Here is a 27,366-nt window from a genome sequence, read left to right as displayed (position 1 = left end):
TGGGATGATTGGAGGGTCTTTCATCTCCCCCGTTGTCTCTGTCCAGAAAACCAAAATTGCAACTTCACTGCCACCGGGTCGGAGGCCCCAATACACACTAATGGAATCACGAAGAAGAAGCTAACAGGCTAGCGGGCAAAGCTAACTGCGGGCTAGCGCCACTTAAACAGTATTTACAGCCAAGACAATGTCCCTCTCTCCCTTTGTCTTTTCTGTCAGCGTAGTATTTATTCTCACGGACAAATAATAGGGGAAGCAAAAAAACACAACACACCACGACACCTGCAGTGGCGCTTATGGCCTCTAGGGGCATGAGTTACTTAGTACTGCTTTAACTTCAATCATTCAATTTGACTCCAACAAGCAGAAAACATCAATGTCTCTTTGACCTTTTTTTTTTACACTTAAGTTAATTGAAAATGCAAAGACGTGTGAAGTTTTTGGTTGTTTGAGTGAACTTATTACTTTTACTCTCCTACCTTTGAAAGACGGTTAAAATACTTTCTACTCTATTACATTTCTATAAAGTAAAAATACATTTGTCCATGTTTTATTCAGTATAGATACAGACGGCATCTCGTCATAGAAGGGGGGCGTGGCTTCGCCGAGGGGGAAAATAGAATCTTTAGAGAAACACAATGTTTCCCTCTTTTTTGCCATTTTCTGGTGGACTATCAACTTATTTATCACATAAATAAAGTCAAGTGTAAATCGGGTCCATATGGATATTTTCTCACAGCAGATTGTTCTGTAGAAGTGAAAAAAAACGGCAGTTGTAGCTAGCTCTAGCTAACCGTTAGCATTAGCTCGATGGTAACATGTAGCATCAAGTTAGCATTCTCCGTTATTCATGTATTTATGGGCTGTTGAACCACTTTGCTCCTCCCCATGTCTTTGTATCATTATTTAGTAGTAGTAGTCATATTTCAGCATTTGTTACAGTAGTTTTTGAATAATTAGAGAATTTTTTTTTCAAAACTGTTTTCCCCTTTAACTGTTTTCAAAAATGACCATATATGGGCGATTCCAGAGAAAGCTTTGAACCGCAGACACCAGAGTAATAGGTGTTAATAGGTGTTATAAGTCTAAAAGTTTCAAATAAAAAAAAAATCGAAATGTTTGTCCGAAAAATCGCAATTAGGTTTGTTGTCAAAATCGTGCAGCCCTAGGTGGCGCTGTGCAGATGTTGTGTCAAACACCACAAAGTTTGGCCTCATCATGTTGCCGTATTATTGTGTTTTGGAAGCTGGAAACTTATTTCAACGGATTTTCGACTTTGAAGTACTTTGTTTTTTTTACAGTGAATACTTCAGTTCTTTCACGTTGACACACGTCTTGAGGTTTTGGGACATCTTGTGTTTCTCCGTATATGGAAGCGTCTGCTCGTTGTTTTCTCCAACGTCCTCTCCCAATCAGTGGAAACCATATCCCTGAATAAACTTCCCAGGACGTCTGCAGAGTTTATACATCACAGCGACAGCGCATGAATTATACTCACTGTCCCTGAGCATTATTCAGAGTCTGTGGGAGAAAACGTTTCCTCCCAGATCAAACATTCCTGCATTTCTTTAAACAACAGAACATTCGTTTTCCTTGATTAGGGCGAGACGTGGCATTGATTGGAAACTACAGCGTGGGAGCTGGACTTAACATATTCTTAGAACGAACATTTACAGTTAAATCGGCTGATACTATATGTGTTTTATCAAACAGAAGTCGTGGGTAACAGTGTCATGTGATCACAGTCACAACGACACAGTTCAATACTGCTGCTGCTGCTACGAGCTTCAGCGTGGCTATAGTTCTGTCAAAATGGAGGCCGTTATTGGACTAAGTAATGGGCTGTGTCCGAATGTCCACACTATCCCCTATATAGTGACTATATAGTGACTATATAGTGCTCACGCCATTTTGTAGGGGTGTCCGAATGTCCAGAGAGAAAAAAGTAGTCCACTCGAAATTTCCCACAATGCATCTCGTAAAGTAGTGAGCATCGATGGTCACTAAACGGGTCAATATAGACCACAATGCATTGCGAGAGTCCGAGAAGAGCCTGACAGAGACAGGTCTTTGAACTAAACAATACGACTGAAGTAAATCAGCTGTTTCAGTCGTCTGTTTGTATTTCTTATGAATAAACGACCAAAATATAAACGGTTACGGTGAAAAGATGCTAACATTAGCTGCTAACCTTTAGCTGGAGCTGTTAAATGACCGATAGTTTCCTCTTGAATAATCCAAGCCATTCATGTAAAATGGTAAATGGTCTCAACTTATATAGCGCTTTTCCACCTACATTGGGCACTCAAAGCGCTTTACAGCAAGGATCCACTCACCCATTCATGCTCTCATTCATACACCAATGTACGCAGACACTGGGGCAATGTGGGTGAAGTGCCTTGCCCAAGGACACAACGACAACGTGCACTTTCAGGAGGTGGGATTCAAACCCCCGACCTTCCGATCATGAGACGACCTGCTCTACCATCTGTGCCACTGTCGCCCCATGTTAAATATAAAGTATCTGACTCGTATTTATCCGTCAGTCTCATGAGTTTGGTCTTTATCGCAGAAATACTTTATTCCCGGAGTTTAGCGAACTTTTAGCAGATGTCGTCACTCAATCTGCTGACGCTTCGGACACCGGGCTCTGACCTACTTTGAGCTAACGCTGGAGTGATTTTTTTTTTCTTCCTTTTTTTGTGATGATAGTTTTAATTTGAATTTAAATGACAAATAAAACGCCTGTTAAAGTGCCAAAACAGTCGTTCTGTTTCATAAAATAAACGTTTGTAACAATAAATAAATTCAGATAAAACATTTTTAAAAAACATATCGTCACGCAGCGCGGAGAAAGTCGTGGCTTGTGTCCGAATCGCCAACAGAATCAGTGACTATATAGTCGACTTTATAGTGCGGGCCTATGTAGTGAATGAGGGGTTTGGGACTAGTGTGGACATTCGGACACAGCCCTGGTCTTGGAGTCAGATGTGTGTTGTAGTGTTTAAGATATTCCACTTACTTCTGCTGCTGAAACATGAATCTGTCCCGGGATCAACACAGTTTCATCTAATCTAACCTTAATCCGCCGCAGTAGATATATAGAGTATATATAGAGTATATATAGAGTATATATAGAGTATATATAGAGTATATATAGAGTAGACCAGGGTCGTACTGTTGGTTGGGTTGTCCCCGATGACGTGATGGCGTCCGCTCCAGTACCACAGCAGCAGAGTGGCGTCTCTCGACCCCGACGCCACGTAACAGTCTCCCCCGATGTAGGACTCGGAGCGGGACAGACACGTCACCACGTCCCGGTGCCCGAACACCACCTGCCTCAGCTCACCTGCACGGGACGGGACAACTGAGAAAGAGACTGGTACAGAGTGGATCGCTTCAGCAGGAGAGGAACGAGAATCAAGCAATGAGGAAACAAGGTTAGAACATGGTTAACACTTCGATAAAACTGTGAAGGTTCTACTCAAGACATTTAAACATTAAAACCAGGTGCATTTCAATCATGTGAAGTTGTTGATTCAAGCAGACTGAAATGACCTTGGAATTGCAGTGTTTATAATTGTTCACTCATGGCGCCAAACAAGTCAGAACCATCATTGAATATGAAAGTATAACCTTTGTAGGTGAAGGTGAAGAAGAAAAGACAAAAACAAGGCACTCTTCACTCATCAAAAATCCTCATTTAGAACATTTAAAGGAGCTATACCTGATTTTAGTTCTAGAAATGGAATTCAATTCATTGTGTCCTCCTTTAGCATATTGTAAACTCAAATGTTTTGGGGGGAAACAGCATCAAATGATAAAACATTTGTATGAATTTTATGAACTTTCAGGATATTTTTCTAGCATTTTTGTGAAAGTGACCCTGAAAAGTGACCCTGCAAGTTGTGAAATGTGCCTATAAACATGTCCTTGTAAAGAATTTGGATGCTACAACTATATTAGGAAACTTACAAATGAGTTTGGACCACAACTAACATTTAAATTTAGTAGCTTCCCCATATATCAGGGGTGCCCAAACCTTTTGCCTCCACCACCTGTATCTACATCACCTACTGTGACTTTACCTCATTCATTTGTTAACTAAAGAAAATGCCACATTTGATCATGTTGAAAGTGTCAGTTCAGCATCAATTCTTTTATAAGTCAATTTTTAACATGTACCATCGTTGATTTAACGACCGATTGATAAACACCAAGACACCACAACAGCGTTTCCTTAAAGGAGCTATCCTTGATTTTTTGTTATTTTCTGTTATTGGAATAAAATTTGTTTTGTCCTTTAGTATATGGTAAAAGCAGACATTTATCCAAAAAACAGCCTTTCAAACAGTCATAAAATGTCAGGCTTGTAGGCATTTTTTACATTGAAGTGACAGTTTTCCTCCTGAAAGTTGTGAAACCTGATTTGAACTCAGTCCCTGTTTGAGATGAATTTGGACCAGAAAAAAGCAATTTGAAATTTGAGTGACCCTGTTTCTTTGTACAATCAGGTATAGCTCCTTTAAAGAGGGGGTATTATGCTTTTTCCAATCACATAGCACCAGTCTATATCACACTACAATGATGACCAAACCTTCTGTTGGTCTGTAAATGCAGTAAATTAGAATAACTGCCTTGTATAAAATTGTTCTCTCAAAATGGCAGTAGTGAATGTCTTGAAATAGGCCTCTGTCTCTTTAAGAACCTCTGACTCTTTCAGACACGCCCCCTCCACACGCTGTCTGTGGCATCAGTGGGGAGGGGGTTCTGCTGAGGAGCAGTGGTTGGTTACTCGGCTAGTGACGAAAGCTCGGAGGCGTCTCCAGGAGGTGGGGGCGTTCCTAGGAGGACTCAGGCAAACCTATCCCTAAAATGGCTGCCATCAGAGTTTTTAAAAAAAATACGTGAATGTGCCAAGGCAACACTTCAGGCATGTTTTTCATGAGGGAATGACATAATAACATGATGTAAAGCTTGAAAAAGTTGATTTTGCATAATACCCCCCCTTTAACTTTGCAAAAGGAGTGAAACAGCGCCCCCAATTTGACGCTGGTGGCCAAAAAGTGTACTGCATCCATATTTACCATTGAGAATGAATGGGAAAGAGTTGGTATTAATCATACTGGCGCAAAAGGCACCCCTGTTTTGTATGATACAACTTTTAAAACGCCTATTTTAAGTCTTTTCTTACTCCCTTTTCTTTTTTGTTAAAATGCAAAGATTGATTTCATTGTAAAAATATAGTTTCAAGCAGAAAAAAATCTCAACTTTGGGAAAAAAATGGCCGACAGAATCACAAAAATCGCCTGCGAAATCCTGGAGGGATAGACAACAAATTTGATTCCACTACAAGTAAAAAAAAAAAGACTTTAACTTTGTAGCTGCTTTCAGGCTTTATTTTGCTCGCTGCTCCCCCCCCCCCCCGTACCTGTCTCCGTGGCGTACACTCGGAAGCCGCGGTCCCAGAAGCCGCACGCCAGGATGTAGCCGTTGTCAGCTGTCACCAGGAAGCAGCGCGCGCTGGTCCGGACGCCGTGGTCCATCGGCTCCGTGATCTGCCGCTTGTTGCTGCTTCCCGCGTTGTTGGCTGCGGCGGCGGCGGCGGCAGGAATGAAACGAGAAAACAAGGATGTCAGCGCGAACAGAGGACACACGAGCTGAAAGAGATGTTCAAGTCTCACGGAGGAGGAGGAGGAGGAAAACCTGTGTGGGACAAGGCAGATTCTGCAGAGGTGGAAAAGCAGCTGAACCAGTCTGGAGGAAAAACTGCAGTATTTCTGATAAGTCTTACATACAATGCGATTTGGACTTTTTAACAGTTGAATAATGAGTTACAACAAAAATAATAACTGCCATCCAGATTCAATAATATTTCCTACAGTCACTACAGTTTCAAAGACTTGATGATTTTAACTTTTTATTTACTTATTCATCATGAACACTGCGCTCCAAATTATTATGCAAATTGTATTTCAGTGTCAAAAAGGTAAAATAAAAGAACGTTTTTCAATGAAACTCATGGATGGTGTCGTGTCTCGGGGCTCTATGAATCACTGACATTAAGCTCAGAGACCTGGGATGATTAGTTTTCAGGTTAAGCCCAGTTAAGGGAAAAACTACTGAAGAAGGACGTTCCACATTATTAAGCAGATTATCATTTTCAAGCAATATGGGAAAGAAAAAGGATCTCTCTGCTGATGAAAAGCGTGAAATAGTTGAATGTCTTGGTCTAGGTGTGAAAACCTTCGATATTTCATGAAAGATGAAGTGTAATCATCGTACTGATAAGAGATTTGTGGATGATTCAGACACACTCGTGTTTGTGCAGATAAAGGCACAATATGGACGGTTTCTGCCAGACAATCACATCAGATTAAGAGAACAGATGCTACAAAGCAACAAACAGGTATTTGAAGCTGCTGGTCTCCCGAACAGCAAGGTGTAGGACCCTCCAGAGGCTGCAGTTGTGCATAAACCTTCTATCCGGGCCTCCCCTAAACGGTTAATTGAAACTGATGAACAGAAACGGCTGCAGTGGCTCAGAAATACATGAGGACTCATTTTCCAACAGTCTTGTTCACTGATGAGGCCGTGTAACCTTGGATGGTCAAATGGATGGAGTTAGTGGATAGTTGGTGAATGGCCACCATGTCCCAACAAGGCTGTGACGTCAGTAAGGAGGGGGCGGAGTCATGTTTTGGGCCAGAATCATGAGGAGAGAGCTGGTCGGCCCCTTTAGGATCCCTGAAGGTGTGAAAATGACCTTTTTCTGACTGACCACTGTCTTCTTTGCTACAAAAAGAAGAGCTGTGTTTTCCCGAACAAGATCATCTTCATCATGACAACGCACCATGTCCTGCTGTAAAGAATCCCTCTGCATCACTGGCTGCTATGGGCATAAAAGGAGAGAAACTCATGATGTGGACCCCCTCCTCCCCTGACCTCAACCCTATTGAGAACCTTTGGAGCCTCAAGTAAAACTTCTATGAGGGTGGGACGCAGTTTTCATCCAAACAGCAGCTCTGGGAGGCTATTCTGACATCCTGCAAAGAAATCCAAGCAGAAACTCCCCAATTTTTTTTTTCTTCTATCAAAGAAGGGCCCCTATGTTAAAATATGGCTTGAAGATGTTTTCTGCCATTTACCTTGTAGTAAAAGTAATTAGTTCTCAACATAAACACAACTCAAGTAAAGTACAGATCCTCACGTCCCTTATTTATTTTTTGGCCTGTGTCGTCGTCTCCAGTGAGTCTTACCGATGAGCGGGTCCATCTGTATGGGCAGGTGAGCCGCCTGTTCCAGAGAGTATCCAGGAGCTCCTCTCAGACCTAAACACAAAGAAAGAAACTTACAGAGCTCAAATTGTGCCTGAAATGTCACTAGTGACATTTCAGACTGACTAGTGACTGACAAAAATGCGATAAAAAAGAGACAAAAATGTGACAAAAAAGAGACAAAAATGTGACGAAAAATTGACAAAAATGTGACGAAAAATTGACAAAAATGTGGTAAAATAGAGACAAAAATGTGACGAAAAAGAGACAAAAATGTGACGAAAAAATGACAAAAATGTGATGAAAAAATGACAAAAATGTGACGAAAAAATGACAAAAATGTGACGAAAAAATGACAAAAACGTGATAAAAAAATGACAAAAATGTGACGAAAAAATGACAGAAATGTGACGAAAAAATTACAAAAAATTGACGAAAAAATGACAAAAACGTGATAAAAAAATGACAAAAATGTGACGAAAAAATGACAAAAATGTGACGAAAAAATGACAAAAACGTGATGAAAAAGAGACAAAAATGTGACGAAAAAGAGACAAAAATGTGACGAAAAAGAGACAAAAAATTGACGAAAAAAAGACAAAAATGAGACAAAATGTGAAGAAAAAGAACATCTAATAAGTGACAACAACACAGGGAAAAAGATCCATTTACATCAGTGTTGTAGGTCTTAGCTTTCAACTGAGACATTTCATTGGGTAAAGCCAAACTAGAGAAAATGCACTCAGATAAGGCGGGGGGGGGGGGGGGGGAAGGGGTTAAGCTCTACACATTAGGACATGACTGGAACATGGGGAGGAAAATACACTAAAAATATAGCATTTGCTCGATAAATGAAATGAAAAAGGCTTGAATCAGACGTGCAGCTGCCTGTTTGTAAAGTATCCAGTCTGAAGTTCTCCAAATATCCCTGACTTTGACTCTGAGCCCGGGCGTGATGTGAACATTCGTATCCCGCTCACGTGTGCATTCCTCCAGACTGAACCCCACACCTGCTCACTGTCCCGGCCAAACCTCAGCCGCTATCGCTTCCATCTGGCGGCGCTGGCTCGTCCTCGGCCTGTCAGACCCGATGAAGATGTTCCACACACGCGAGCGAGCGTCTGGAGAGAGCGCCGCGTCCCGGAGCATGGACGCCTTATTTTTGTGTCATTAGGAACAGACTTTTGCTCCTCGGTGACAGCGCGGCGGAGCAGGAGCAGCGGCGGCTGTTACCGGCGGCAACCTGCCTGTCCACAAGGCTTCTTTATGACAAAAAACTCTTTAAAACGGACAATAAAAACACTAAAAACTTTACTGCTGTCACACGTGGCTGCCTTTGGTTGTCGCCGTGAACACAGCTGCAAAGTTTGCTCTTTGTCTGTCGCATTTGGGGCGAGACACAGGGAGGAAAAGGATCTGAGGTCGAACTGGGACCAAAACTAAAACATTCTTTCATTTTTGAGACTAAAGGTTCATGTTCACACCTATAGATCATAATCTAAGATGGAGAAATCCCCTCCTCGCCTGTGGGGGCGCTGTCTCAAAACCTTCTACAGGAGACCAGATGAAAAACTGAATAAGGAACGCGCTCTAATTGGTCGATTCCAGCGCAGGGTCGTTGAGACTGAATAACAAAGGTGTTTCCCCACAGGTGAGAGTAGCTGGTAATAGAGGGGCGGGGCTTAGCCAAGTCCACGGTTGAGCTGGAAACCCGTGTTAATTTCGTCGACTATAATATTTAGTCTTAATTTTAGTCAAAGTGATATTTTTGACGACTAAAATTGGACTAAAACTAAATTAAAAGTTTCTCATGAGACTAAAACTATGACTAAAATGTCCAGATATTTTAGTCGACTAAAATAAGACTAAATAAAAATGAAAGGGAGAGACTAAAATCATCCAAACTTCTATTGAGCGTCTGAAAGAGCCTCAGATCATGTAAATTCACTGCCAAAGGATCAGCTCTGAGCTTTGTTCATGTGGAAGCAGCTCCATGAAGCAGAGGAACAAGATTAAACATGATTATAATTAATATTACAAGGCTAAAATTGAACCTTTTTTTTTTTTTACTAAATCTTGACTATAATAAAATTACATTTTAGTCAAAAGACTAAGACTAAACTAAAATAAAATATGTTGAACACTGCTGGAAACTTAAGTGTCGCTGACAAAGCTTTTTGGATGTGAGGTGAAACAAGTTCCAAAAATATTTCACTTTGTCAATAATTAAAGGAACAGGCCACCGTTTTTCCATACTGAGACATGTTCTTCCCTGAGCTTAGACGAGTTCATGTGTACCTGTCTGGTCGTCGTCGTCACACAAAACGACCAAAGATGGTGTTAGCACCCCTCCTGGAACCGCCACCTTAACGTGGTGGAGGGGTTCGAGCCCAAATGATCCTGGAGCTCTGTTGTCGGGGGCTTCGTGCTCCTTTTGAGAGACCAACAGGCCGGATTAATCGTGAGGCCGGCCTGCCGTGGACCCACCACCTGCAGGAGGAGCCATAAGGGGCTGGTGCAGTGTGAGTTGGGCAGATCCAACAGCTACCCCCGCAACAAGGCAGTGATAAAAAAGAGACGAAAATGTGGCGAAAAAGAGACAAAAATGTGACGAAATAAGGACAAAAATGTGACGAAAAAATAACAAAAATGTGACGAAAAAATAACAAAAATGTGACGAAAAAGAGACAAAAATGTGACGAAAAAGAGACAAAAATGTGACGAAAAAATGCCAAAAATGTGACGAAAAAATTACAAGAATGTGACGAAAAAATGACAAAAATGTGACGAAAAAGAGACAAAAATGTGACGAAAAAATGTGACGAAAAAGAGACAAAAATGTGACGAAAAAATGACAAAAGTGTGATGAAAAAATGACAAAAATGTGACGAAAAAATTACAAGAATGTGCCGAAAAATGACAAAAATGTGCCGAAAAAAAACCCAAAATGTGACGAAAAAATGACAAAAATGTGACGAAAAAATGACAAAAATGTGACAAAAAAGAGACAAAAATGTGATGAAAAAATGACAAAAAATGTGATGAAAAAATGACAAAAAATGTGACAAAAATGTGACAAAAAAATGACAAAAATGTGACAAAAAAGAGACAAAAATGTGATGAAAAAATGACAAAAAATGTGATGAAAATGTGACAAAAAAAAGACAAAAATGTGACAAAAATGACAAAAATGTGACAAAAAAGAGACAAAAATGTGATGAAAAAATGACAAAAATGTGATGAAAATGTGACAAAAAAAAGACAAAAATGTGACAAAATGTGAAGAAAAAGAACATCTAATAAGTGACAACAACACAAGGAAAAAGATCGGCAACGGACAAGTGGAAGAAAATGGATGGATGTTGTTAGCATTTGGCCTCTCCCAATGTATTCCTATAGCTCCAAACGGATACCAAGCTCTTCCACTGGCACGAGGACCAGTCAGGTACGGATCAACTCGTCTAAGTTCAGGTAGGAACATATCTCAGTATGGAAAAACCATGGCCTGTTCCTTTAAAGAGTGTAACATATTACTTACACAATGATATATTAGTCATTACAATATAAGTGACTCGTGTTATAAAAGCATGAACATTTGTTTATACATTACAGACGCCCCGTAAACAAATGCAGCCCAATCACGTTGGACACCGGTGAAAAGGATCTGCAGCTCATCATCCAAACAAAACACCAAAACACGAGGGAGAGGAAATCTTTTTATACACTACAGGCCAAGAGTTTGGACACACTTTTTTAATGTTTTTTCCTTTCATTTCAAAACTGTTTCCATGGTCGATTCTCACCAAAGTCGTTCATTTGTGAGTAAAAACATACAGAAATGTGTTTTAAAGACAAAACATTGACATAAATTCTTCCAAATGGCCGCCTTTGATCACTGCTTTACACTTTTAACAAACAAAACTATCTCAGAAGACGACTTTATGAAGCTCATGGAGAAAAGGCCAAGAATGAAGGGCGGCCATTTTGAAGAATTTAGAATATAAAACATATCTGGAGTTATTTCCCCTGTTTTTGTTTCCTTCATAATCCCATGTGTTCATTCAAAGTTTAACGTGAAGTGTGTTAAGACATAAAAGTGTGTCCAAACTTTTGGCCTGTACTGTTTTCTTTTTTATATTTTGTCAAAAGAAACTCAACAGTAATAAAAAAAAAAACAGTAATATGTAGAAATAATACATTTTTAAACTAATATCGAATATATTACAATGTTTAAAGTAACTTCCCCAACACTGACTACACAGCACAGAGGATGACTCCGGTTCTCCTGTACGACTCAGATGATTTGTATTTGTCTGTCTCCTCCCCCGTCTCTGTATCTGGAGTCGGTCTTGGCGACGGCGTGGCCGCGAGCGCTGCAGCTGTTCGTTAGCCGCTCGCCTCCCTCGTTTCCATGGTGACAGACGTGTGAGCTGACTGCGGCGTGGCCCGGGCGGTGCCTACTTTTCCTCCCCAGGAAGCGCCGCGCTGACCCCCCCGACCCCGAGGTGAGGCCTGTGCGGAGGAGGCCTCGCTGTGGTCAATGTTGTTCACACGTGTGGACCGGGGCGGGCACGTGGGAGCAGAGGGGGGGCTTTACCTGTGAGTGATGGAGACTGACCGGGACGCGGCGGGCGGTGTTCATGCGACGTCAGAACCCAGAGTAAAGTGAGGGGATGATGCTTTTTACACCTTTATTTCACTAGGAGATTCCAAGGTAAAATTTGTGTAATACTGTTTCTCAAAATCAAGATGATTTTGAGAAACAGTATTACACAAATCAGAGAGTATTTTTAACATTATTAGAGTTAAGTGGGAGAAAAAAAGGTAGAAATACTGTCAATACACCCGATTAGGTCATATATTATGTACAACACTGGCATTTGAAAGAAGTGCACTGGGACAAGAATAGTTTTAAGGAAGAAATAATAGTAATCTGGCATCCGCACAGTAAAGTGAAGATTACTGCGCGGATTCCGAACTACTCCTGGTATTATTACGCCTTACAATATAGTTCCCCCTTTTATCCACTTAGAAAATCCACATTGTTTAATGTTGTGTAATTATACTTTGTAGTGGAACACTTCACGTAACCATATTTAAATAGGGAAAACGTGGAAGAGCTTGGTAGCTTCTATCTTGACCTGTTTTGGAGCTACAGAGGAGAGAGGGAGAGGCTAAATGCTAACGCCGTCTGTGCTGTGTTTACGTGACTGAAGGCATGAGTGAAGACCAGACAGGTCCTAAAGAACTCGTCAAAGCTAGAAGAAAGAAATGTCTTTAGGCAGAGACTTCCAGGATTTCATTCCTCTGAACAAAACAGCCGTGTGTCCAGTCTGACTGTCACATGATGGAAGAGTAAAATGACTAAAGAGTAAAAAAAGAGTCCCAGGTTACACTGCGTACATTGGTGAATGAATGAGAGTGAATGGGCTGGGCCTAATGAAGGCAGAAAAACACACAGCTCGTCTCATTGATTAGTTCAGGTACTATGATTAAATACACACATTAAAAGTGTTTTGTCTGTTAATAGTCAGGCAGACAGAAAGTTGAACTAATGAATAAGATGGTGCTGCATCGAAACAGGAAGTCACTTCTTTTATGTTGATGTTTTTAGGCAAGGCAAGTTTATTTGTAGAGCACAATTCATACACAAGGCAATTCAAAGTGCTTCACAGTCGCATAAATACAAGAAAGCAAATAGAATCAATAAAAACATCAACATAGAATTAATCGATTACAGAAAAAGGCAAGAGTGTAGATAAAATACTTTGAGCTATATGCATTTTTAAGTCTTGTTTAGATTCGCTCTGTCTTGAGAACTATTTTTAAGTCTTGTTTTGACTCGCTGATTTCGCTTTTATTGATTGTATTTGTTTTCTTGTATTTATGCAACTGTGAAGCACTTTGAATTGTGAATTGCCTTGTGTATGAATTGTGCTCTACAAATAAACTTGCCTTGCCTTGGGCGGTTTTGTTATGATTTGAAGTTTGAAGTCAATTGCAGCCTCCTAACCACAGAAACTTAGCTACAGTATGTCATGGTGCGTTCCAGGTAACTGGTATTTCTGGTTGTTAAGTGGTTTGAGCTGAAACACAGATTATGGGAGCGACTTTCCTAAAACGATGGCCTGAGAACGACCCCGATGAGCCTCACCCAGAGTGTTGCTCCAGCGGTTGAGGGCGAAGAGGCCGCTGCAGGTGACGGTGACCACGGCCGGGGCGCGGAGCTGGGGCAGGGTGTTGGCCGAGACGTGGGTGACCGGGGAGTTGGAGGGAAACTTCAGAACCATCAGCACGTCCTGCTGCAGCTGGTCAGGAAACAGCAGCGCGCTCTGGGAACAACATCAGGTTTGTTTACTACATTCATTATTCAGGGAAAAGGTTCCTTATGACTTTTTCAAGGATGGAGAGGACAATGGGACATGCTTGTCTTCTGTCCCAGCCCATAATGCAGAGCCGTGGGAAGATATTTTAGTTAGGGGGCGCTGAGGGACAAAATTTACCCCCAAAATACTTTTTCTGTGCATAAATCCTATTTATTAACCTCTTAACTCCCGCCTGAACCGAGAGCATTTTCTCCAGTTCAGCTTTACCCAAATCCTGTAGGCCAGTGTAACGCCTCATTTGAAAAACCTACAAAACTAAATGGATCTTTTTCCTCACATCAGATTTTTTTTCATCACTTTTTTTGTTGGGCAGTCGTCTCATTTTTGTCACTTTTTCGTCCATTTTTTCTCAATTTTTTGTCAATTTTTTCTCACTTTTTTGTCCATTTTTTTGTCCATTTTTGTCCATTTTTTGTCAATTTTTCGTCCATTTTTTCGTCATTTTTTTCTAAATTTTTTGTCTAATTTTTTGTCCATTTTTGTCATTTTTTCGTCAAATTTTTCTCACTTTTTTGTGTCAATTGTTTTGTCACTTTTTTGTCCATTTTTTCTCATTTTTTCGTCAAATTTTTCTCACTTTTTTGTCAATTTTTTGTCCATTTTTGTCATTTTTTGTCAAATTTTTTGTCAATTTTTGTCATTTTTTGTCATTTTTTGTCAAATTTTTTGTCACTTTTTCATCCATTTTTTGTCATTTTTTCGTCAAATTTTTCTCACTTTTTTGTAATTTTTTTGTCCATTTTTCGTCCAATTTTTCTCACTTTTTTGTCACATTTTTGTAAATTTTGTGTCACTTTTTTGTCCATTTTTTCTCCATTTCCATCATTGTTTTCGTCTCAGTTTTGTTGCTATTTTCACACCTTTTTTCCCGAAGATTTTGGATTGGGGTAAAGCTGGAGACAATGTGCTCGGTTCAGGTGGGAGTTAAGGGGTTGATATTGCCTGCAGTTCACAAACTATCCACCAGGGGGTGCTGCAGCGCCCTCAGCACCCTGGGTTCCCACAGCCTTGCCATGATGTGTGTTCTTTTTTTTTCTTTTTACAATGGCCGGATATGCACATTTAAATTGTGTTTTCATCTCTGATTCAACAGTTGCCCAGATTCACACCCAGCCCAAACGCAGCCGTTTTGATTGAAACATTATAAATATGTAAATGTCTCAGAGGATAAGGCCGCGTCCTGCATGGGGGGGTGGGGTGGGAGGTGGGGGGGGGGTGAGAGCCACTCCAGCCGCCGGGATAATGAGGTGTAGTCCGGCTATTTACAAGGATTAGGGGAGAGCGGCTTAAAGAGAGAGGAGGCTGTGCGATACCATGGGCGGCCAGGAGGAGGTGCTGTTCACTTTACGCTGCACGACTGAGGCCTGCAGGCGCTTAACACACACACACACACACACACACACACACACACACACACACACACACACACACACACACACACACACACACACACGCACTGCTGCTACCGCTGTGGGAGGAAAGCAACAAAAGAGCTGGATGTCTTTTTTGTGTTTCTTATCAAGGCTATAGTTTAACCACAAGGGCTGCACAATAATAACTGTATCGCCAGTTATTATATATTATTAACACTTTATTTTACACTACCCTTCATACATTGAACTAAATTTAGTGCAGTGTAATGTGCTCTGTAAGAATGTGTAATAACGTGTACCTATGGGTTAGAGACACAATGGAATAATATGTAGTTTGTAGGTACATAATGTAATAAGACAAAACTAACTCTAAGGGTCTCGTGTCCTGTTACATTATGTACTTACAAAGTGCTAATACAAGTTATTCCATTCTGTTCATACTATATAGGTACAAGTTATTACAGATTGTTACAGAGCACGTTGCATTGCACTGAATTTATTTAGGTACAATGCAGGGGCGGACTGGAAGAGCACAGAAGGGCCACTGGCTCGAGGGCCACCAGTCCCGCCTCAACCGAGCTTTACCCAAATCTAAAAGCTAAAAAGGAAAGCATCAAAATAGCGAGAAAAAGAGGATGAAAACGCGAGAAAAACACGGACAAAAAAACACAACGAAAAATGATAGAAAAAATGATTTAAAAAACAACAAAAATATGACAAAAATGTGGCGACGTGACGAAAAGTTTCCATCACTTTCGTAGGTCTTAGCTTTCAAATGAGGCGTCGCATTGTGGATCTCCAGTCGAGAAGCTTTTAGATTTGGGTAAAGCCCAGTATAAAAAAACATGAATCTAAAAGGAATTCCGTGGAGCATGGTGTGCCACAAGGTTCAATTTTGGGACCATTATTATTTATTATTTATATTAATGATTTTGCTTCTGTTTCTGTGACCACCTTTCCCGTTCTTTTTGCTGATGATGCCAATCAAAAAAATAATAATAAAAAGCCGAACTGGGGAAAATGCACTCGTTAGTGTTAAGGCGGGTGGTAAGAGGTTGAAATATGTGTTTGTGGAAGTGTCACAATTACGCTAATTTGGGCCAGGCTGGTCAGAGTCCAGGGCTGTTTTTCAGTCCCAGTCCGCCCCTGGTACAATGTATCAAGGTATATTATATTCCTAAATCAGTTCCATCTTAGTCTCGTTTTGGTCATTTTTTTGTATTGATACAATTTGCTGATTTTCTTTTGTGTGTGTTTGCATTGTAATAAAATGGTTGAGTAAAACATTGATCTTGTTATCTCATTATCAGTGATCAAACGTTGCCCTCTGACTCCTACATTATGGCTACAAAATATTGTGACCCTCAAACTAGGGAAGCTCACAGTGATCTGAACATAGTATTTGTACATATTTGTACATATTTCAATCCTATTTATTTTAGTTGTTTACATTGCTCCTGGATGTCATTTATTTTGACAGGTTGTCTTAAAATTGCAAAAAAAACATTAGTACATTTTTATAAGCTCCTTTTAATACACATCATTTAAATTTAAATCTGGTTACCATGGGCATCAATCAATCAATGAATCAATCTGTTATTATGATACTTCTCAGGAATAGATGTGGGCTATGTTATATATCAGAATATCACCTATATACAAAACAAACACTGTGTGGGTTGTGATGATGATGATTTGATAATAACAGTAATACTAACATGCTCATATATTAGATGTAGGAATTAATAATTATACACCTGTTATGAAGTGCAGCATTTTGTGAATGTTGGTTAAGTTTAAAACAAATGCATTATTATCCACAAATAATGTAGCGTTTTCGAGTGTCTGTGCCGTCTAGTGATCGACAGAGTAACCATATTATACTCTTCCATATCAGGTAGTTAATTTCTTAGAGACAAGAGAATTAGTGATGTATTGAGGCATTGTGGCTAGTGAGACTATACGGTGTTCCTAGCCAAGACACTTTGATGAGAACATTTTCTGCTGGTGGTGCCTCGTGATTATTTCAATGAAAAAAATGTGCCTTGGCTCAAAAAAGGTTGAAAAACACTGATGTAATGTATTGTTGCATCTCATGTAAACATGTAACTAACTTGATTATTTCATTACTACAAGCTACCAAGGGCTAAACGAAGTTAGTTTAATAACCACATTATTTAAATTACTTAGAATATAATGAATAGGGGGTGGGAGTAAATAAGTTTGTCTTCTTCTCCTTTTCGAGCTAAAATGTTACTCACCTCTTATATGGCATGAACCCTTATCTCTGTATTTGTTCATAAACAATGTTTGTATAGTTTTGTTTATAGCTCGAAATAAAATGTTCAATTCAGTTCAATTACTTTTGAAAATTACATCTGGAAAAACTCCAAAACCCCACATTGGGAACCCCTGTGCTAGTTGTATAATCTGCAAAACATCTGGGAGCATCTGCATAAAAAGGGTAACTATAGTTGATCTGCATGTGCCAAATGAGCTGCTCTGTAAGATATTTTCAGGAAATGCCACATACCACTATACAGAACAAAGCCAAAACATGTACAATAGGATACTCCTGACCATAGGCCTGGCTCCAGATGCGATGCTGCTGCTCCAAAGACGGAACGAGCTAAACCTGAAAACAACACTGCTCGGAAATGTTTTTATTTTTGCCAGATCACTGTCGCTGGGATTTCCATTGAGCCTAAACAGTGGATGAAAGTGTAGCCAGCGAGTGCAGCAACTCATACACGGCACATAAGCGCAGTGTGATTACCCAGCATGCTCTCTGTTCTCACCAGGTGCGAGGCGGAGCTGCGCGGAGGATGTGGCTCGATAAGCAACTGAGATGGCGTCTGTCCAAGGCTCTGGATGTGCGCCTCCGTGGCCTGAGGGGAGAGAGAGGGGGGGGGGGGGAGAGAGAGGGGGGGGCAGGGGGGGGGGGAGGGAGAGAGAGGGGGAGAGGGAAGGAAGAGAGGAAGAGAGAGAGGGGGGGTGGAGACAGGGAGGGGAGGAGAAAAAGGAAGAGAGGGAGAGAGTCGAAGAGTAAGAGAGAGAGAGGACAACCCTGTCACGTTCAATATGCCTCAAAGAGATGGGTCAAAGCACGACTTGACAATGCAAGCAAATCCTGGGCAGAGAGTGTGTGTGTGAGCATCTGGGGGTGGGTGAAGACGGGGTTTAGCTTTGGGAATGATGCAACAAAAGATCTGGGTATATTCTTTTTTTTAATCAAGACTCGGATATAGCTGTGAATGTGTGGACGATTGGGCTGCACAATCAAAATCTTCGTCACCACAGACAAGATGTCTTTATCCAGGTCACAACAAACAACAATGTTTCCCCAGATCTTCCATCTACACAATTATTTGAACACTTTAGTTTTATTATTATTGTTATTATTATTATTATTATTTAAGTTTTAGTCATGATTTGTCTGATTTTGTTGTATTTTTGCTTCGTTTTGGTCCAATTTGAGTCTTTTTAAAAAAAAGTTTTTATAGGAATTTGCTTATTTTGTTTAACCCCTTAACTCCCACCTGAACCGAGCACATTTTCTCCAGTTTGGCTTTACCCCAGTCCAAAAGCTTCTGGAAAAAAGCTGTGAAAATAGCAACACAACTGAGACGAAAACAATGATGGAAATGTGACAAAAAAGTGAGAAAACATTGACAAAAAAGTGACGAAAAATCGATGAAAAAGTGGCAAAAATGTCACAAGAAATTGACAAAAAATTTACGAAAAAAAGGACAAAAATGTAACAAAAAAAGACAAAAATGTACTAAAAAATTAAAAGAAAATTGACAAAAAAATTACAAAAAAATGACAAAAATGTGATAAAAATTGACGAAAAAAATGACAAAAATGTTACAAAAATTAGTTGAACACCCAACAAAAAATGATGGGAAAAAATTTGATGACGTGAGGAAAAAGATCCTCTCGGTTCAGGCGGGAGTTAAGAGGTTAATATAAAAGGATAGATTGATAGATAGATAAATAAATACTTATAAGAAATGTCATGTTTAACTTACAGACACTCAATAGCAATGGACTGAGGGCGCCCCATAGCGTTAAGCACAACGGCTAACAAGGCTTGTTCATGCTAGCATGTTCGTGGGTTTTTGGAGCCGGTTCCTTTATATAGATTAAGGCAAAAATAAAAACAACAAAAGGAAAGATAAAGGACGATGTTGCGCATGTTAAGACAAACACGAAGCTTATTAGAGGAACTCCTGGTCCGTGCCCGACTTCCTAATGGTTTATGGAAACATGAGGCCATAATCAGTCCATCACTATTAACGGTTTAATGTTACAGCAGAAGCAGAAACTCATCATCACACTTGAGGTTTGATTAAACACGATTAATCGCAGTTCAATTTAAAGTAATTATTATACTCAAATAACTATTAACACTGGTCCTACACAAAATGCTCTAATTCAAAGCATTTGCTCTCGTTTCATTTACACAGAACGGGCTGGGACATAATGTTGTTTTGCGATATATGCAATACTTTTGATTTTTAACTCAGTTCTAGAAAAAGAAGAATATTGATCAGTCAGACGTTGAGTAAAAGATTTTGAAAACTGCAAGTGACATATTTTAAAGTGTCCTCTTTATTTTATCCAATCAGCCCCAAAGCAGATATCAACCTTTAGCCGGCTGCATATATGGTTTGACCCCAAAAAAATTGCTACAAAAGGTTTTTCAATGGTTTTCTGTAGTATCAGGTGTGCTTATTAACATACTAAAAGTCTACCAAAATCTGACCACTGGAAAGGTCTAATTTTCAAGATGGCGTCCAAGAGGGTGGCGAGATCCTTAAAATGCCCATTACTCCTTTATTATTCATCCTAGACAAGTCATTTTGGTTCTAACCCCATGTTTTGGGTGTCTAGGAATCCAATGGGCTTGTTCAAATTGTAGTCACATGATCACATAATTATGATATACAAATCATGGACAAAGACTCTATATATTAACATTAGCGAGTTGTCATGGCAACGGCACACATTTTCAATGCAACCTTTGCTTCCTAGAGGCTTAGAGGGGCATGGATGGGCTCATTTTAAAGCCCTAACCCTCTTCTTCCCAACGCAATAAAAGGTACGTCATTTACTCACGGAGATATTCACTAAAGTCTGCGAGGTGAGCGACCACGTCGGCCCTGACATGGTAGATCTGGAAGGTTAAAACCCTTCCAGGTCCACCATGTCAGGGCCGACGTGGCCTCTCTGTTATCTTAGCATTTTATAAGTTAGCATATTTACATTATAGTGAAAGGATTACAATTACAAAGTGATTACAAATCTTAATTATTTTTGAAGAAATACCTTTGATTTGCACCAGATTTACAGATAGTCATTGTCACACTGTTCCTCCCATAAAGGTGGATTATGTGGATTGGCACAATTTTCCACTTGACGTGGTCCACACGCAGGTGTGCGTGGTCGTCCACATCCTCTGCAACTACACCGTGGTGGTCGGCAGGTAGTTGTGCAATTACAGTGGACCATCTACAGGAGACTTTTCAGGGCAGCAGTTTTAACAGTCAGAACTGGCCTGACCTTATGCATCCGTAAACTCCAGTTAATTATAATTTCCCTACATGTACGTCTGGGTCTGATCTCAGTGGCTGCGTTGCATCGGTTAAATTTCAACCTACCATTCAGCGGGCGGGGGAGGCAGATGTTGTAGGTGACGTCAAGCATTTGATAGCTTTGCTTCACTCATTACTTCACGACTAAACGCTAGCGATTGGGTAAAATCAGATCCAATCGTTTCAAACTTTAAAAGGAGTTCACCCCTCCCTCCTGAAAACGGAGCACAATTGGGAAAATCCACAAGAAGAAGACTCTCTCTATGAAGTGAGTATGAGGGTATGGTGAGACCAGGTTTCCATCCCCATCCACCACATTGATGTCACTCACTTTTCTGATCCACACCATAATCTGGTAACACACTCTGAGCAAATGACATTTATGACATTCTTTGCTTGATACGTCATTATGGTAAAGCAACTGTAGTTTGTGATGGCTACAGTGAAGATCCTTCAGTGCAAAATTGAGTTTGTGGGAAAAGAAGATTTTCTTTGCAGACCATGTAACAAACAAGAACTTATTGGTCTTGTGACTGAGGAACTGCAGAAGAACAGCTGTAATGTTATCAGCACAGGAGATGCAGACATGGACGTTGTGAAGGCTGCAATCAAGGTGTCCCAACATCAGCCCAGGATCTTGATAGACCAAGATACAGACTTACATATTCTTCTTCTCTACTAGGCTGAGATGAAAAACGGGGACTTCTATTTTCATTTGGACAAATCCACACTTCCTAAAGTATAAAATATCAACGAGATGAAACAAGTCTTGGAGGGTGACTTGTGTTCTCAGTTACTGTTTATTCAAGCTTTCACAGGTTGTGACATAACTTCCCGGAGTTATAGAGTTCCAGAAGAATGAGATATTTATGCACAACTGCCTGCCGAACACCACGGTGTAGTTGCAGAGGATATGGACGACCATGCACACCTGCTTGTGGACCACGTCAAGTGGAAAATTGTGCCAATCCACATAATCCACCTTTATGGGAGGAACAGTGTGACAATGACTATTTGTAAATCTGGTGCAAATCAAAGGTATTTCTTCAAAAAATAATTAATATTTGTTATCACTTTGTAATCCTTTCACTATAATGTAAATATGCTAACTGATAAAATGCTATGATAACAGAGAGGCCACGTCAGCCCTGACATGGTGGACCTGGAAGGGTTTTAACCTTCCAGATCTACCATGTCAGGGCCGACGTGGCCGCTCAACTCGCAGACTTTAGTGAATATCTCCGCGAGTAAATGACGTACCTTTTGTTGCGTTGGGAAGAAGAGGGTTAGGGCTTTAAAATGAGCCCATCCCTGCCCCTCTAAGCCTCTAGGAAGCAAAGGTTGCATTGAAAATGTGTGCCGTTGCCATGACAACTCACTAATGAGTCTTTGTCCACGATTTGTATTTCATAATTATGTGATCATGTCACTACAATTTGAACAAGCCCATTGGATTCCTAGACACCCAAAACATGGGGTTAGAACCAAAATGACTTGTCTAGGATGAATAATAAAGGAGTAATGGGCATTTTAAGGATCTCGCCACCCTCTTGGACGCCATCTTGAAAATTAGACATTTCCAGTGGTCAGATTTTGGTAGACTTTTAGTATGTTAATAAGCACACCTGATACTACAGAAAACCATTGAAAAACCTTTTGTAGCAATTTTTTTGGGGTTAGGTGTTTTTTTTTCATATATGCAGCCGCCTACTAATCAACCATAAGTTTAAAGCAAAAAAATGAAAAGCTTAGACAGATAACTGATGTAGTTTAAGCTAAAAAAAAAAAAAGAAAAAAGGATAAATACACTTGTTAAAGCAGTACTAAGTAACTCTTCCCCCTAGAGGCCATAAGCGCAACTGCAGGTGTCGCAGCAAGTTACGATTTTTTAACTTATTAATTGTCTTGGAGAGTAAATACTACACTGACAGGAAAGGCGAAGGGAGAGAGGGTCACTGTGCATCCAATTATACAATAGAATTTTTTTTTCACTCAAACTTGGCTGTAAATAGTGTTTAAAGTGACATTAGCCCACAGTTAGCTTTGCCCGTTAGCATGCTAGCTTCTTCTTCATGATTCCATTAGTGTGTATTGCTTTCTCCGGACCGGTGACAGTCAAGTTGCAAACATGGTTTTCTGTCCAGAGACACCAGGGGGAGATGAAAGACCCTCCAATCATCCCATAAACACTTGCATTACCCCCACAGGGACTACGGAGAGGATGTATTAAGGTAAACACGTTACATAGTACTGCTTTAAACTTATCAATGTGAGCACACACACAAAAAAATCACAAAATCAAAATCAATTTATAGGTTTTATGAGTTTGACTGAACTAATCTAAATGTATAGTGTGCTAAACTTAAACCCAAAAAAAATAATAATAATGTGTCTATGTGCAGATATACTGTACCTGTGTTTCTTGTACAAAACCAATGTAAATGTAAATGTATATGTATAGAGAGGTGTATATGTATATATGTGCAATTCACTACAAATACTGCAATACTAAAATTGACACTGACAACCTAAATGAAGAAGCAGTAGACCTGTACAAATTATTTATTTATAATTACTTGCTGTTGTTGTTGTTTTTAGTTTACTGTCAAGTTAAAAAAAGAAAGAAATTGAAAAGAAATAGTAAAAAAATAAAAAAAAATCCTAAATTTTCACAAAGGCTTATTGGCTGCACACTCAACAGGAATAAATGTAATGCAAGCAATAATTAAAAAACTAAAAAATAATAATAATGACATGTATCCTAATATGGTGTTGGGCCTCTGCATCTATATCGCAGCAAAAGTGGAGTATGTATGGATAATCTTAACATCCACCACAATGATCTGTATTATGACCAGCCCAGCAGCTAAAGGAGGGAGGGGGGGGGAGTGTGTGTCTCCCAATAGCTGCAGCCCCCTCCTCACCCCCACTGTCCCGCTCTGCTCCCCAACTCCCCACTCCGGCCCTGCAGAGTCATCCAAGTGTTAGCCTGGAAGAGACAAGCCTTTTCCTATTAACATGCTTCAGTTAACCATTCCCCCCCCCCCTCGGTATCGAGCAGAGGTTGGTGGTGCGGTCGTGCGGGGCGGGGGGGGGGGAGCGAGAGGCAGGAGACGCTAACCCGGAGTGACACCCGGCGAGGACTGCGGCAGAGCGGGGCCCGTTTGCCGAGGACAAAAGGGGGGAGCACGTGAGCGCCGCGGAATGTAGGGAAGATCCACTGGAGCTGATTCATGGAGCCGAGAGTTTGATTCGGTGGATCAAACTGTGCCCAAAGCAGAAACGCAAAAGGGAAACACGAGCAGCTTCCTGGGAATGTGAGGAATGGTAGAAACAGGAAGGTAGAGATGTGGGTTGTACGTGGCCCTGGTGAATACGTCTGGAAATGAAATGTATGATGTGTTCCTAAATGCCTTTAAAGGGAAGGTATGTATGGGCTTAAAATGGCAGTGCAAAAATAAAGGAGCTGCCTTAAAGCTGTTGAATCTGGCAACCCAAAGCATGAGGTTCTGTGGGCTTTCTGATTGGATGTTTGGGAGTGGGTGGGATTCAAAACCAACACAAAAACAACTTCAGCAGCATATAAACAGGAAATGACAACAATCTTAAAGATGGTATTATGATCCATCCATCCATCCATCCATCCATCCATCCATCCATCCATCCATCCATCCATCCATCCATCCATCCATCCATCCATCCATCTTCTTCCACTTCACACTGCACCAGCCCCTTATGGCGCCTCCTGCAGGTGGTGGGTCCACAGAAGGACGGCCTCATGGTTCTAACCGGGCCTGTTGGTCTCTCATAAGGAGCTTCTGACCCGTCACCTTGGACCTGTTTGCCCTGGGAGACCCTACCAGGGGCACCCGACAACAGAGCTCCAGGATCATTCAGGTGCTCAAACCCCTCCACCACGTTAAGGTGGTGGTTCAAGGAGGGGGGTGTTATGATATAATAATCTCAAATACATTGTTACTCTTTTTAACACTTTGTTAAAACAGCTGAAACTAAACATCCAGTTGTTTAACTTCTTGACTTTTGTGTGGTCCCTCCCACCTCTTGCTCCCCTTCACTGTGCAACTGTTTCAATAAAGAGAATTTTTTTTTTTTTAAGTACTTCAAGCTGCTGGTGCAGCTGTAGTGAAGCTGTCGAGCATTTCCATTTTGCAATGAAAACATTAAGCTCAGTTTAAGTGTGAGAGAAGCGAGGAAAGCACCGCGCTGCGAAGATCAGCCACTGAGGAAGATCCAAAGAATAGTTAGAAGAACAGGCCACCGTTTTTACACACTGAGATATGTTCTTACCTGAGCTTAGACGAGTTGATGTGTACCTGTCTGGTCGTTGTGCGTGTGCTCAATCACGCAAAGCGACCAAAGATGCATTCCTATAGCTCCAAACGGGAGTGAAGTTAGAACCGACCAAGTTCTTCCACGGACACAAAGACCAGACAGGTACAACTCGTCTAAGCTCAGGTAAGAACATATCACAGAATGGGAAAAACGGTGGCCCATTCCTTACGTATAGAAGCTGCAGTTACTCGTAAGACCTGAAGAATAATTTTAACCATTTTGCATTTAAAATAACTTATATTTGTGCAGCATCTGCTTCGTGGTTGTATAAGCTACGCAGCGGCGGAGTGATCTGCTAGAAAATAGTCCCTCAAAATGCGATCGTTCATGTGATGCAAGGTCCGTTATTATTATTAAATTATTCTATGGACACAGACATTTATATGGTTAGTCTGTGGAGCGGGTCACACTGTTTTTAATGCAGGCTAGCTGATACCATACACATGCACTAGCCTAGCGCCACGAAACTCTTCAAATATAAGAACCCTATGTTAAAAATCCTGAAATATCCCTTTAACCATTTGAAACCATCGTCCAAATTGAACTATCTCCAGCTGATGTTTTACATAGAACAAGCGGAAGTGTTTCTTCAGGACACGACAGCATATCCTGCAGTGGCCTCTCGTGTACCCGCTCACACACACACACACACACACACACACACACACACACACACACACACGCTCGGCTTTAGCACAGAGCGGGGCTGACGGTGATTGAAAGTGGGCCACTGGTCTCTGGGAGTGATTGATGTGACGCAGCCCCTCGCACCGTCACGGGGAGCTTGTACATGTCTGTCACTGCCAGCGCACAATGGAGCCCCTGCAGCCCCCGCAGCCCTCAGCCTTTCCCCTGCCCCGCGACTGCCTCTCTCCGCGCGGGACGTTTGGAGGTGATTCCAAACCCCACCCTCCCCTCTCCTTATACCTCCACCGCCGGGTCACTTCCTGTCCCACACATCAGCGCCGCAGCCTCCAGTGAAAGTCTCCCCCCCCCCCGTACACATTTGGCAACCATTAGGCGTCAGGGCGACTTTACTTTAGGGGGCGAGCGCCTGACACTGCGCCGATTAGGGGTCAGCTTTGGGGTGTGCGGGTCAGAGGAGTCTGTTCGGATTCAGAAACGTGAAACGCAGATTAGAAGGCCATGTGGAAAACATCAGGAGGTTCTTGTGACGATTCCATTAGCCACATTTTTCTCTTTTTTTCATGGCTGCCCAGCTGTTTTTGACGACATGTACTTTTATTGAGCAGTATTTTGTTTTACTTCACTACATTTGAAAGTTAAATGTAGCACTTTCTACTCTACTACATTTCTATAAAAGCTCCAAAGTGAAATATAAGTTGGTCCATGTGTTTGGTTCATTTTAAAAGCCTAATATTGCACACTCTATGAACACTAGGTGGCCATTTTTGTACGACTGAGATTGATAAATACTTTACGACATTTTTGCACGATCATAAACAATTTATATTAATACACAAGCGTAGACTCAGACATCGGTTTCTTGCATGACTGAAAGTTTATGTGATGTTACTTCAATGAGAGATAAGGGGTAGGTTTGTTATAAGATATTTGAACTTCTTCCTACGCCTTTTGAGCACAAGTTTTGATTTCTTTCTTCTGTGGGAATGTTTTAAATGCTATTCTGCTCAAATGAATAAATAAATGGGGAAAAAATGAATTTTCTTAAAACTGTGTATGATTATGTTCAAATTATTATTATTTTTTTTACCTGATACTATAAAAGCAGTCTGTGTTTACATTTTTTGTTTTGGTTTTTAAGCCAATTGTTCAGACAGAAAACCTACAGAGCTCCATGCTTGGTTTGCAGGACCACAGTAGAGCTTAAACGTACCTATACTATACTCTTTGACCCACATCAGAAGTCGGAAATTATCTGTTAGTTTGTTAGTTTCAAGAAACAAAACTTTGAGGAATACCAACTGCACATTGTAACTTACCGGACTATAAGACTATAAGGCTGTGTTTAAGAAATCTTTTGTCCCCTGTACTGTGGGAATTCTGAATGAAGCAGTGACCTGAACATAATCGCCACAGAAATGAACTTTTCTTATATGTGTTTTTGTTTTATTTTTTCCTATTGGGCATGTTTGTATTGTCCATGGTCTTGTACTTCTGTGTGTCGGTGAGCCAAAGATGAATTTCTACCTCGGTAGACAATAAAATTCTATTCTATTCTATTCTTTTTTGTTTGGCAGGGGTGCGACTTATATGTGATTTTTTTCCTTCTTTATTTGAATTCAAATATATACTTTGACATGCCGCTAGAGGGCACTGCAGGCTAATCGAGCAGCAGAAAGAAAGTTTGGAGTGAGCCGGAAGCAGAGGTTACACTTAGAGAAGAAAATAAACCAAA

At 40.7% G+C, this 27,366-nt stretch overlaps 1 protein-coding gene across 1 annotated transcript in view; it reads right to left on the bottom strand.

Annotated features, from left to right (window-relative positions):
• The window catches only part of LOC306966731 (neurobeachin-like), a 684,825-nt gene that overhangs the window by 19,320 nt on the left and 638,139 nt on the right, over positions 1 to 27,366 (bottom strand). Inside the window, exons 48-52 of the mRNA XM_079561544.1 lie at positions 17,835 to 17,924; positions 13,432 to 13,609; positions 7,260 to 7,331; positions 5,432 to 5,590; positions 3,179 to 3,349 (exon numbers count right to left, since the gene is read on the bottom strand). Coding sequence (XP_079417670.1) covers positions 3,179 to 3,349; positions 5,432 to 5,590; positions 7,260 to 7,331; positions 13,432 to 13,609; positions 17,835 to 17,924 — 670 coding nt within the window. The remainder of the gene's footprint in view (positions 1 to 3,178; positions 3,350 to 5,431; positions 5,591 to 7,259; positions 7,332 to 13,431; positions 13,610 to 17,834; positions 17,925 to 27,366) is intronic.

Source organism: Gobius niger, assembly GCF_951799975.1.
Source record: "Gobius niger genome assembly, chromosome: 1".
NCBI lineage: Eukaryota > Metazoa > Chordata > Actinopteri > Gobiiformes > Gobiidae > Gobius > Gobius niger.
This window is presented reverse-complemented; position numbering and strand designations above follow the sequence as displayed.